We start from the raw sequence: 12,812 nt of genomic DNA, 5'->3' as shown, positions 1-12,812 counted from the left end.
TAAACATTTTGGGGGACCCCCAAGCCTCCCACTCAGCCCTTGCTCTGCCCCCTTCTCCGAGGCCCCGCCCCCGTTCACTCCATCCCCCCTCCCTCCATCAGTCACTCTCCCCCACCTCACTCACTTTCACCAGGCTGAGGCAGGGAGGTTGGGTGTGGGAGGGGGTGCAGGCTCTGGGAGGGACTTTGGGTGTGGGGTGTGGGCTCTGGTTCGGGCACTGGTGGTACCCCCACTTTCAGGGAGCTTCTGTCCCTCTTAGTAAGGGACCATTCAATCTAAAGTGGCCCATTAACACCTCTGTAGTCTGAGGACAAAAAGGGACCTTAGCAGCTTATAGGTGGTTGTAATAAGCCATAACTCCAACAGAAGTTAGTCCAATAAAAGATATTGTCTCTTGTCTCTCTAATATCCTGCGACCCACACGGCTAGAACAACACTGTTTACATTTCTATAACATTCAATGCTGCTTTGGACTTCCAGTAACATGTGCCTCCCCCTCCCCCTTTGTAATTGAAAATGTATTTAAAAAAACCCCATCCAGTGCAAACACAGCCAGTCCTTTGTTGCCTACACATAGATGTTGATTGATTGTTCTACGGAATTGTTTGTACACCTCTACCTCAATATAACGCCACCCGATATAACACGAATTCGGATATAACGCGGTAAAGCAGTGCTCTGGCGGGGCGGGGCTGCGCACTCCGGTGGATCAAAGCAAGGTCAATATAACACGCTTTCACCTATAACACGGTAAGATTTTTTGGCTCCTGATGACAGCGTTATATCGAGGTAGAGGTGTACTTCTAATTGCAGATTTTAATTTCATAATCTTCTATGTGTGCTACATATGTTGCCATGATACATCGCAGGGATGTTCCTTATTTTGACACGTTTAGTGTTTTGTCCGCCCAAAATCAAAGATTTTTTATAATGAATTATCCTGATTCTCCTGGCATTGGTCAGGTGTTTGGGGGAATAGCGCTGACCTCACCTAGTCTCAGGGCTGAAGCCCTGAGCCCCGGCGCCCCCTCACTCCCATGGGGCTGAAGCAGGGAGCAGTGCGGTGCCCCCATCCTGCAGGGCGGAAGCGGGGAGCAGCGCGGGGCTGAAGCCCAGAGCCCTGGTGCCCCTTGCAGGGCTGAAGTGGGGTGTGGTGCAGAGCTGAAGCCCTGAGCCCCGGCACATCCCCCCATGGGGCTGAAGCCAGGAGCAGTGGGAGGCCTCAGCCCTGAGTCCCCCAACCCCCTGCAGCCGGGAGCAATGCGGGGCTGAAACCCTGAGCTCCCCCCACCTCCCTGAAGCCAGGAGCGGCGGGGCTGAAGCCCCACTGCCACGGGCAGAAACCTTGAGCCCATGGACAGAATTGAGGGGGAAGAAGGGTGTTGCCCCTCCAAACTGCAGTGCCTTATCCAGAGTGGGGTAGTCCTGGGGGCAGCCCCACCTTCCCCCACCTCCTTTTCTCCCTCAGCCCCCCTCAGGCCCTACCCTCTGGCCAGATCCTAGGCAGGATGACAGAGCCAGGCAGTGAGGGGCAGCTGCTCCTCTGGCTGGTGGTGCCCTGGAGTGGGCAGCCGTGGCATTCCCCCATCTGCTCCTCAGCTCCCAGCCTCCTTTGACTGCTCACGCAGCCAGTCAGAGCGGCCCAGGCAGCTCCAGGCCCAGCAGAGCCCTCGGGGAGTAGCCACCGGCACACAGCCCCAGACAGGTGGGTGGCCTGATGAGGTGAGTCAGGGGCTGGAGGTGGCCCTCCCTCCCTGGACCCCGCTGTGCAGAGCTGGCCTGAGCCCTGCCGGTCCTTGGCCCCCCAATAGAAGTCAAACTATGCCTATGCCCCAGGGTCCCACCCCTGGCCTGAAGGGTGCCCCCCCCCCCCCCCGCCACTGGGCCCTGGAGTTTTTCTAGCATGTTGAGGGGAGCCTCAGAAAGAAAAAGGTTGAGAACCCCTGGTCTATGCCTAGTTCACCGATTGGTGAAACTAAGGCCACCTCTACACTACAACATTAAGTTGACCTAATGTACGTTGGCAGACAGCCCCCGTGGTAATTCCATCGCTCGTGTCGGCAGTGCGCGTCCTCACCCGGAGCGCTTGTATCCAATGCACTGTCAGTGTGGCACGGCTCCTGACAGCCCGTGACAGTCGAAGTAAGCAACGCAGTGTTGACAGCTACATCGACCGTGACTCTGCACCGCTTGGGGAGGCGGTGTTGCTAAATCGGTGTAGAGTGGCACCTCAATGGGAGCCAAATAGGGTGACCAGGTATCTGGTTTTTGACCGGAACACCCGGTGGAAAAGGGACCCTGGTGGCTCCAGTCAGCACTGCCAATCAGGCTGTTAAAAGTCTGGTCGGCGGTGCTGCGTGACTAAAGCAGGCTAGTCCCTACCTGTCCTGGCACCGCGCTGCACTCCGGAAGCAGACAGCAGGTCCGGCTCCTAGGTGTGTGGAGGGGTCTCCACATGCTGCCCCCGCCCTGAGCACTGGCTCTGCACTCCCATTGGCCAGGAACTGTGGCCAATGGGAGCTGCGGGGGCAGTGTCTGCGGGCAAGAGCAGCACGGAGAGCCACCTGCGTGCCTCCACCTAGGAGCCGGACCTGCTGGTCACTTCCACGGCACAGTGTGGAGTCAGGACAAGCAGGAAGCCTGCCTTAGCCCCTTCCCCCCCACTGCGCTGCTGACCGGGAGCCACCCGAGGTAAGCCCACACCCCAACCATGCACCCCCCTAAACCCAGAGCCCCCTCCTGCACCCCAAACCCCTCATCCCCAGCCCCACCCCAGAGCCTGCACCCCCAGAGCCCTCACCCCCCCAGCCCCTCATTTCTGGCCCCACCCCGGAGCCCGCACCCCCAGACGGAGCCCTCACCCCCTCCCGCACTCCAACCCGCTACCCCAGCCCAGTGAAAGCGAGTGAGGGTGGGGGAGAGCGAGCCACTGAGGGAGGGGGAATGTGGTGAGCAGGGGGCAGGGCCTCGGGGAAGGGGCGGGGCTAGGGTGTTCAGTTTTGTGCGATTAGAAAGTTGGCAACCCTATAGCCAAACTGAAGTGAGGACACTTCCCCAGCTAGGTTGGCTCAAGGCAGCTTGCGTCGCACTAACCGTGTAGCGTACTTCCGGCCTACGTTGCCTTGTCTGCACTTTGTTTTTGTAGTGGGACGGCTAAAGCATGTTAATTACCCCATGGAAAAACAGACATTTTCTTAGTAAGATCCACTGTGTTTTTCACACACTGAGAAGTTGAATCCCTACTTCAAGTGCAAAAGTTAACAGCTTCTGAAGTTGCCAGTGTCTCATAAGTGTGGCCATAGCGGGTCAGACCAAAGGTCCATCTAGTCCAGTGTCTTGTCTTCCGACAGTCGCCAATGTCAGGTGCCCCAGAGGGAATGAACAGAACAGGGAATCATCAAGTGAGCCATCCCCTGGCGTCCATTCCCAGCTTCTGGCAATCAGAGGGTAGGGACACCACCTTTCTGGGGGGTTTTCTATTCTGATGGGCAGCTCCTTCATGTCTCTCATGACATGTATGTACAGCGTCTAGCACAACAGGGCACTGGTCTTGGGCGGGACCTGGAGGTGCAGCTCTAAGACAAATCATCATGTTCGTAAATGAAATGTGACACATATTCATGGGTGGCGAGTATCACAGGCCAGGGGAGGCTAAGACTCCCCAAACAGCCAGGCATGGCCCTGCCCATGGTCCTCCCCGAGGCCCCCTCATGGGTTCCCTGCTCTTCCCCCATGGGGCCAGCCAGCCAGCAGGCTGGGACTCAGGGCAGCTGGGGCACGGCTCCTCTGGCCACAGTGAAGGGCCTGGGGCCCTGGTGGGGAAGGGCGGTGCAGGGGCGGCTCTATGTTTTTTGCCGCCCCAAGCACGGCAGGCAGGCTGGCTTCGGCGGCCTGCCTGCGGGAGGTCCGCCGGTCCCGTGGCTTCAGCATACCCGCTGACGAATTGCCGCCGAATCCGCAGGACCTCCCGCAGGCAAGCCGCCGAAGGCTGCCTGACTGCTGCCTTCGCAGGGACCGGCAGGCTGCCCCCCCACGGCTTCCCGCCCCAGGCACGCGCTTGGAGCGTTGGTGCCTGGAGCCGCCGCTGGGGTGGTGGAAGGGGTGGGGCCTCGGTGCTAGCTTCCTGGAACAGGTGGTTCACATGCCACCCGTGCCCATATTTCGTCGTCCGTAAAGAACCAACGGGGAGCAAATTATGGCAAGAGGATCAGGCCTAATAAAATGTGCGCACACACACGTGGGAAAAGCACACCTCAAAGAGGCTTCCTTGACAGCCTCTGAATCTATTCAAGGCCATTTCTACTCATAATTCAAGACCAAGGACACTGGGAGTTTGAGAAACTAAATTCTACTTTATATTTTCAAAGCAAGAAATAAAAAGCTCCCCCTGCCCCTCCACCCAACGCCCAGCTCAGCGCGGTGCATCTCAGCCCCAGCCCAGCCCAGGACAGTGCTGCTCCCAGCTCCCGCAGGCCTCAGCAACACAACCAACATTTTACAGCGGGCAGAAAAGTGCAGAATCTCTGGGAGAGACGCCGGGATCTAGTCACAAATGCTCCGAGAACAGGAAACCCAGGGAAAGCTGTTTAATGGGAGCCAGAGAACGGGGTAAACGGACAGCAGCGTCAGCATCTCCAGTCCCAGCCGAGGCTTTTATCCCCGTGGGGACGCACCTGGTGGGTGGGGCAGAGACAGTTTCCCCTCACAGGATGCTGTGCTAGACAGGAAGGGGTGACCAGGTGGGCTGTCAGCTTGCTTGTCTCTCCAGCCTCAGAGATGGAGGTAGACCTGTCTTCAAGGCTAGTCAGACCTACTGATGTCCCCCGCTTCCTTCTCAGCTCTGCACAGCCTCGTCCTCTGAGGAATCAGATGACCTCCCTCCACATCGCTCAACTTGAAGCATCATTCGTTGCCCTTTAGGATTCAGGGATGGCTTCACCCGCTGCTCAGATGGCATTTCCTGTCTCTCTTTTGCCCAGGTGCAGCGAGTTAACAGTTCTCAGCCTCAGCTGTCTGGCTCTCCAGAGCAAACCTTACCGTTCCCCCTGTCTCCCGCCTCCCACCCTGACTGGATCCCATGGCACGGCAGGGATCGATCAATAGCTTCCTTCTCCATATCACTTGCTGCCTCTTGAACTGCGACCCTCACAGTCACCCATCAGTGTGTATGTCGATACTTATTTATAATTGTCATTGTTCAAACACCACTAAGGTCACATGGCGAAAGGTGGGGAAGCAGTAAAAAACAAATGAGAAAGGACTATTCTGGCAAATGCTTATTTGTCAGAGGCAGGTATCCAATAAATCCGCTGTACATCCTACCAAGCCAAACTAATATCCAAGTATGTGATCCAAACGTCTTCAGGAAAGAGAGAAACCCAAAAGTACAAGGGATGAAAATCCAATTTCAAGTTCACATCAGTTGAAATCCAAGAGCATGTTGCATCTGACTGAAATACAGGAGACCAATTTTGCCCGTGTTCCTTTTCAAATTGGCTGCACCTACTTCACTTTGTGCCTCATTAGTTGTATTATTTACAAAATTTTAGCACCATCATAATGAAAGGAAAACAAACAAAACAAAAAATCCCCCAAACTTGCTGTCTGTAACCAATCTGAACTTGGCAAGGAAAAAAGCCCAGAAGCAGAAGCCACTTTATCAACAGATGGAAACTGGGATTTCAATTCGGAAGGATCACACCGTGTCTGGGATTCAATTGCGTTCCGCTTCCAGGTCTGTGACACTTTCATCTCCAGCCCTCAGGAGTCTGATTTAGGATCAAAGAAATCAAAGTGCATGGAGAGCCAACACTTTGGGAGGTGGAAGGGTGGAATGTGGGGAGGATAAACAATCCGTGAGCTAATAGGAGGGTGGGGGGATCAACATGGTGATGGAGGGAATTTCTCTGACTCATCCCAACACCCTCCAGTAACCCACAGGCTGAGTCAACACATTTTTCTGTCCCCGCTCCAGCTATTTTAGAATCTATTCAATTCTGCTTCATAAAATACAAAAGGTAGAAATATAAATGCTCTTCAGCACAAGTGAGAGCGAGGTAAGAATCACTTGGAATGATGCAATCTGTCCCGACAAGGGGGAACTCGGTGCCTGTAACCATCACACCTCTAAAGGAGGTGCTGCTATAAATGAGATCATAGAATCATAGAAGATTAGGGTTGGAAGAGACCTCAGGAGGTCATCTAGTCCATCTCCCTGCTCAAAGCAGGACCAACAGCAACTAAATCATCCCTGCCAGGATTTTGTCAAGCCAGGCCTTAAAAATCTCTAAGGAAGGAGATTCCACCACCTCCTAGGGAACCCATTCCAGTGCTTCACCACCCTCCTAGTGAAACAGTTTTTCCTAATATTCAACCTAAATCTCCCCCACTGCAACTTGAGACCATTGCTCCTTGTTCTGTCATCAGGTACCACTGAGAACAGCCGGGCTCCATCCTCTTTGGAACCCCCTTTCAGGTAGTTGAAAGCAGCTATCAAATCCCGCCTCACTTTTCTCTTCTGCAGACTAAACAATCCCAGTTCCCTCAGCCTCTCCTCATAAGTCATGTGCCCCAGCCCCCTAATCATTTTCATTGCCCTCCGCTGGACTCTCTCCAATTTGTCCACATCCTTTCTGTAGTGGGGGTGCAAAACTGGATGCCATACTCCAGATGTGGCTTCACCAGTGCTGAATAGAAGGGAATAATCACTTCCCTGGATCTGCTGGCAACGCTCCTACTAATGCAGCCCAATATGCCATTAGCCTTCTTGGCAACAAGGGCACACTGCTGACTCAAATCCAGCTTCTCGTCCACTGTAACCCTCAGATGTTCAGGCTCAGTCAGGAACACTGGCTGAAGTCTGACCCGGATCAGAGGGAAACGTGCTAGCTAACCCCAGTTGAACCCAGACCATATTTCCTAGCCTCAGAGGCTGATGCTGCCAGGGCTGAGGTGGGATTCCTAGGCCTCTAGTCTTTTCTAGGCCTCTTTCAAGGGCTGTATGGAAACCAGTCCCTGTCAATGGCTGAGCGTGGAGGGGGGCAGATCAAAGGGGCAGAAGGGGTGAACAACAGGGAGCAGAATCTCTAAGCCCATCCCTTCCCTCCCCTCTTACTCCATCATCCCCAAATACTAGCGAGTGCCAGCCTAGAGCCCCATCTGGTTCCCATCTACACAAGGCCCAAAACCTTCAGTCTTCCAGTTTCCGGGTCTCCTAATATTTCATTCCCCAGAACCCAGCGCCCTGGGGGACTGGTAGAGGGGAGTGGACACATTGTCAGCTGTCAGGGACACGTCCCTTGCAGGGAACAGCTCCAGGTAGTGGAGTGGGCGTGGGCGGCAGGGGATGGATCACTTGATGAGCGCCCGTGCTGTTCATTCCCTTCAGGGGCACCTGGAATTGGTCACTGTCGGAAGACAGGATACTGGGCTAGATGGACCTTTGATCTGACCCAGTCTGGCTGTTGTTATATAGGCAAGTTGGGGAGCCCAGCCCAAGGGCTGGTGGAAGATGGGGGATGGGGACAGGTGTCTAGAGTGAAGGTGGGGCCTGGACCGAGTGTCCTTCTCCTCATCTCCATGGCGGGGGGATCCCGGCTGGGAGGGGAAGGGAGAGGGGGGAACTTCAGCCAGGCAGAGGGAGCATCTGGAGGAGTTTCTCTCTCTCCCTTCCCCCACCTGTGGCCCATCAATTCAGCAGCCAGGGCTGCAGCAGGGAGGAGGGGCTGATCGGGGCTTCTCCTCCTCTGCCTGTGGTTTGCTTAGACCAGGCAGAGCCAGAAGGTCACCGATCAGCTCAGGTTTGGCCGCTGCTGTGTCCTCACCCCAGCGATGGGCAGCTGGATGCTTGGGAGCCAAATGCCACAGATACATATGGGAATTAGGACAGTGGTTGGCACTTGTAGAATTTCCTGTGTGAAGTCTCTGAGGTCTGATATCAGTTTAGTCTATGCTACAAAGTTTTGCCAGCATAGCTATGAACATAAGAACATAAGCACGGCCACACTGGGTCAGACCAAAGGTCCATCTAGCCCAGTGTCCTGTCTTCCGGCAGTGGCCAATGCCAGGTGCCCCCAAGGGAATGAACAGAACAGGGAATCATCAAGTGATCCATCCCCTGTCGCCCATTCCCAGCTTCCGGCAAACTGAGGCTAGGGACACCATCCCTGCCCATCCTGGCTAATAGCCATTGATGGATCTATGTTGGCGAGAAGTGTGAAAAAAATCATACACCCCCTAGACAACCTAGCTATCGTGGCAAAAAATCCCAGTGTAAGCACAGCTAGTGCTTCTGTGGGCTTAGCAAAGGTCCTTCCAGGAGGTGGTTTAGCCATTTCAGCAGATCTCCTTCTGTTGGCTTAAGCTGCGTCTCCACTAGGACACTTTGCCAGCAGAGATATACCGGCCAAGGCTCTGCAGTGTAGACAACCCCGTTAACTCTGAAGGATTTTCCAAGCTAAGGACATTTAAGAGGCATTTTCCCTGTATAGATTTGCCGATGGCTGGCACAATCAGACCCCGAGTTATAGCTGCTCTAGGGTGACCAGATAGCAAGTGTGAAAAATTGGGACAAGGATGGGGGGTTAATAGGCACCTATATAAGACAAACCCCCAAATATCATGACTGTGCCTATAAAATTGGGACATCTGGTCACCCTAAGCTGCTCCCACATTCAAGGTTTCTGGGCCATGTGAAGTCTCTGATGCGTAGTAAGGTTTGAGCTCTGATTGAAACGTTTCCCACAGTCGAGGCATTTATAGGGTTTCTCTCCAGTGTGGGTTCTCCTGTGCCTAATAAGGGTTGAGTTCTGATGGAAGCTTTTCCCACAGTCAAGGCATTTATAGGGTCTCTCCCCTGTGTGGATTCTCCGGTGTGAAATAAGGGTGGAGCTGTCGCTGAAACTTTTCCCACAGTCCAAGCATTTATACGGTTTCTCTCCCGTATGGAAGATCTGATGTTTAATAAGCTGTGAGCTCCAGTCAAAACTTTCCCCGCAGTCTAAGCATTTATAGGGTCTCTCTCTCGTGTGGATTCTCTGATGCGAAATGAGGTTTGAGCGGCAAATGAAACTTTTCCCACAGTCCGTGCACGTGTAGGGCCTCTCTCCCGTGTGCAGTCTCTGGTGCGTAATAAGATCTGAGCTCTGATTGAAGTTTTCCCCACAGTCGGGGCATTTGTAGGGCCGGTCTCCCGTGTGGAGTCTTTGATGCGTAATAAGATTGGAGCTCTGATTGAAGCTTTTCCCGCACTCAATACACTTATAGGGTCTCTCTCCCGTGTGGATTCTCCGATGAGAAATCAGATTGGAGGTTTGACTGAAGCTCTTCCCACACTCCGTGCATTTATAGGGTTTCTCTCCGGTGTGGGTTCTCCGATGAGAAATCAGGTTTGAGCTCCGATTGAAGGTTTTCCCACACTCAGTGCATGTGTTTTTTCTCTCTTCCGCATGGATTCTCTTCTGGGCTGAGGTTTCCTTGAGGCTTTTGTATCCTTCCTCACAATTAAGGGTCTTACCCACTCTTTTCCTCGGTTGGTTGCCCAGCCGCTTCTTTGACTTGTGCTGTTTCCCCCAGTTTTTCCCCTGCTCGCAACTCTGGGGAAAATTCCCCTTGGATCTTTCCGATAAGGTCCCCTGAGATGCCACTTGCTCAGGACCTTCCCGCTGTAGAGTCTCCTCCTTTTTGTCATTCTCCATCCCATCACCTGCTGGAATAAAGAGAAAGAATTCAGACATGAATCATTCCCCGTGCTTGGGTGAAAGGAAAGAATGAGGAAGAGGGGAAACACAACAAGCGTTGGGGAAATTGAGAAAGGTATAATTTACTGAACCATCTGTCATTGTTCCTTCTCTGAAGTGGGCACCAGGAGCTCCATGATCCATGATAACTGGGTTACATCTCCACATCATCCAAGCATAGAGGGGACGATGTGTGTGAAAGACAGAGAGAAAGTAGTAGTAGTAGAAGAAGAGCCATAATTCTTGAAAGATGAGGAAGAATAACCCTGTTGTGGTCAATCACAGAGCAGGGGTGAAGATCCTACATCTGTTAGCCAGGGTGGATGGGTGGGAAGCCAGATGTGACATCCACCATGATGATACAACTGATTAGGCCACTCTGATGACTGCCTAGGAAGGAGTACTGCGGAATGGGATCTGGGAGTCATAGAGGATCACAAGCTAAATAGGAGTTAACAGTGTAACCCTGTTGCAAAAAAAGCAAACATCATTCTGGGATGTATTAGCAGGAGTGCTGTAAGCAAGACATGAGAATTAATTCTTCCGCTCTACTCCACGCTGATACGGCCTCAGCTGAAATATTGTGTCCAGTTCTGGGCACCACATTTCAGGAAAGATGTGAACAAATTGGAGAAAGTCCAGAGAAGAGTAACAAAAATTATGAAAGGTCTAGAAAACAAGACCTATGAGGGAAGATTGAAAAAATTGGGTTTGTTTAGTCTGGAGAAGAGCAGACAGAGAGGGGACATGATACCAGTTTTCAAGTACATAAAAGGTTGTTACAAGGAGGAGGGAGAAACATTGTTCTCCTTAACCTCTGAGGATAGGACAAGAAGCAATGGGCTTAAATTGCAGCAAGGGCGGTTTAGGTTGGACATTAGGGAAAACTTCCTGTAAGGGTGGTTAAGCACTGGAATAAATGCCTAGAGAGGTTGTGGAATCTCCATCGTTGGAGATTTTTAAGAGCAGGTTAGACAAACACCTGTCAGGGATGGTCTAGATAATACTTAGTCGAGCTGTGAGTGCAGGTCCCTTCCCGTCCTATGACACCTGCTGGCCACAGCCCTGACATGGGTGAGATGAGGCAGAACTGGGAGAGCTCATTCACAACATGTTTATGGGAGTCCCCGCTTTTTGCTTCACTCTCTGATTGCTTCTGTGTCAGTTTGATTGATTCCTCATCTGTTCGGGCACCTCTCGTGATTTCCCTTTCCTTAAAGCCCTGGAGATCTGGGACCCACGGCTCTTCCCCTCGTTCCAGCCAGCTGATCAGGCCAGGTTGGGGGATGGGGAATCCTGCTCAGGGGGTGAAATCAGACAAGATCAGGGTGTGTCACAAAGAACATTCCTTGATCTTAACTTGGCCCTGCTCTTGGCTCGGGGGACATGGAATCTGAATGGATGGGACCATGGTCAGGAGCAGCACAAGGTTCCTAAAAGTGGGGGGGACACTGGTGCCTGACCTGTGGCCCTGAGCCTGAGGCCCCACCGAACCCCTGTCCTCGCATCGTCCCCTTCTGCTCGAGCCCCCACGCTGCCTCTTCCCCCTAGATCCCGCCTCCCACTTTTTCCTCTCCGCCCCCTCACCCTGTATCTCACCCTTATGGCTGGTAAAAAGAGGCAGGGCATAGCCCCCTGGCCACCTCTGTTCTGGTGCCCCTGACCAGTCACTGAGCCCCCTTGGGACGGGAAGGGGGAGATGTGCCTTTGACAGATTTGGAGCCGCTCTGTAATAAGTTATGAATATTATATGTTCTCTTTTTCTGACAGTTGTAAGGGTGGTGGCTGCCAGACTACAAGGGGTTAATTCAAGAAAGGCTTGGTTGCAGGTACACAGGAAGACAGTGACTTCAGATAACCACCCTTTGCACTCAAGATACGCTTGTGACAGAGTGCTGGAGGCTAACAAGTGATCACTTAGGCACCCATAGGTGCTGACTTTTGGTTTTCCCCAGGCATGCTCCTCCCTGAAGCCCTGCCCCTACTCTACCCCTCCCCTGACACCTCACCCTTGCTCTCTTCTTCCCGCCCTCGCTCCGCCCCTCCCCCGAGGCCCCCACCCGCCCACCATTCACTGCTCTCAGCCCTCCCCCAAGCACCTCCCCCAGCCTCTAAACAGCTGATTGGCAGCCCTGCACACCCACAGCGTCGGCGCCTATATAGGCACAGATTTGTTCCCCAGGAGAAGACTGATTGGGGAATATGCGGATAATTAGCCGGTCAGTCTGGGGACTGATGAACCAATTAGCCATCCATGGAGGGCTAGGAAAGAAGACACAGGAAGGACGTGGAGAGGGGCAGATGGGATGGTTTGTGGGGTTTAGATGAAACTCCATTTGGTTTTCAGGAGGCTGTTTGCAGTCACAGTATTCGCTGCTGCTCACTAGTTCCTGAAGGGAAGAACCGCAGGCCTATTTCTAACCCCCAAGTGCCCAGAGCCCTGCCCAGGGATGGAGCTAGTCCCGGGAAGGAAGGGGAAGAGGGATTCTGTGTGTGAATGAGAATTCAGACTGGCAGGTCAGGACAGTTCTTCTGACACCTTGAGATCTGGAGGGGATGGAGCTAAATGAGCATCTCCTCTGGGTTTCGGACTCCTCCATCCTATGGGAAGGGGTGTGGAGATCTGTCTCTCTCACTCTGGATCTGAGGATTATCAGGTCCATGCCCCTGAAATTGAAGTGGCCAGGGAAGACCCTGAGAAGAAGCTGATCTGGCCACATCCCAAACCCCTCAGCTTCCAATAACCGAGGCGACAGGAACCCCTTACCCGGTGAGGTCACCGTCTCATAGTTCTCCTGCATGACGTCCCTGTGGAGGGCTCTCTGAGCGGGGTCCAGCAGAGCCCCCTGCCTCTGGGTGAAATACACAGCCACCTCCTCGAAGGTCACCGGCCCCTGAAACAACAAGAGACTCCCACTCAGCACCTGCTGCCCCAGCCACAATCCCACTAGTCACAGGGGAGGAGGGCCAATAAAATGGAAGTTCGGTGTGGAGGGGGGACAGCGTAGCAGAATCCCACCCCCACCCTGCTCAGAGCAGCCAGGAGGCTTCAGGGTGGGGAGAAAGAGAGAGCCC

At 53.5% G+C, this 12,812-nt stretch overlaps 1 protein-coding gene across 1 annotated transcript; it reads right to left on the bottom strand.

Annotated features, from left to right (window-relative positions):
- Positions 1 to 8,602: 8,602 nt before the first annotated feature.
- Positions 8,603 to 12,533, bottom strand: LOC112122876 (zinc finger protein 239-like). Its single transcript, XM_029913856.1, has 2 exons — positions 12,505 to 12,533; positions 8,603 to 9,703 (listed from the first exon to the last, which is right to left on the bottom strand). The coding sequence occupies exon 2, from the start codon at positions 9,693 to 9,695 to the stop codon at positions 8,673 to 8,675; it is 1,023 nt and encodes a 340-aa protein (XP_029769716.1). The 5' UTR covers positions 9,696 to 9,703; positions 12,505 to 12,533; the 3' UTR covers positions 8,603 to 8,672.
- Between the last annotated feature and the right edge of the window lie 279 nt (positions 12,534 to 12,812).

This window comes from Terrapene carolina, unplaced genomic scaffold, assembly GCF_002925995.2.
Source record: "Terrapene carolina triunguis isolate 2854851 unplaced genomic scaffold, T_m_triunguis-2.0 Scaffold990, whole genome shotgun sequence".
In the NCBI taxonomy this organism is placed as follows: Eukaryota; Metazoa; Chordata; order Testudines; family Emydidae; genus Terrapene; species Terrapene triunguis.
This window is presented reverse-complemented; position numbering and strand designations above follow the sequence as displayed.

Coding starts and splice junctions, on each gene's coding strand:
- LOC112122876 (XM_029913856.1), bottom strand. CDS start 9,695: ATGGAGAATGACAAAAAGGAGGAGACTCTACAGCGGGAAGGTCCTGAG.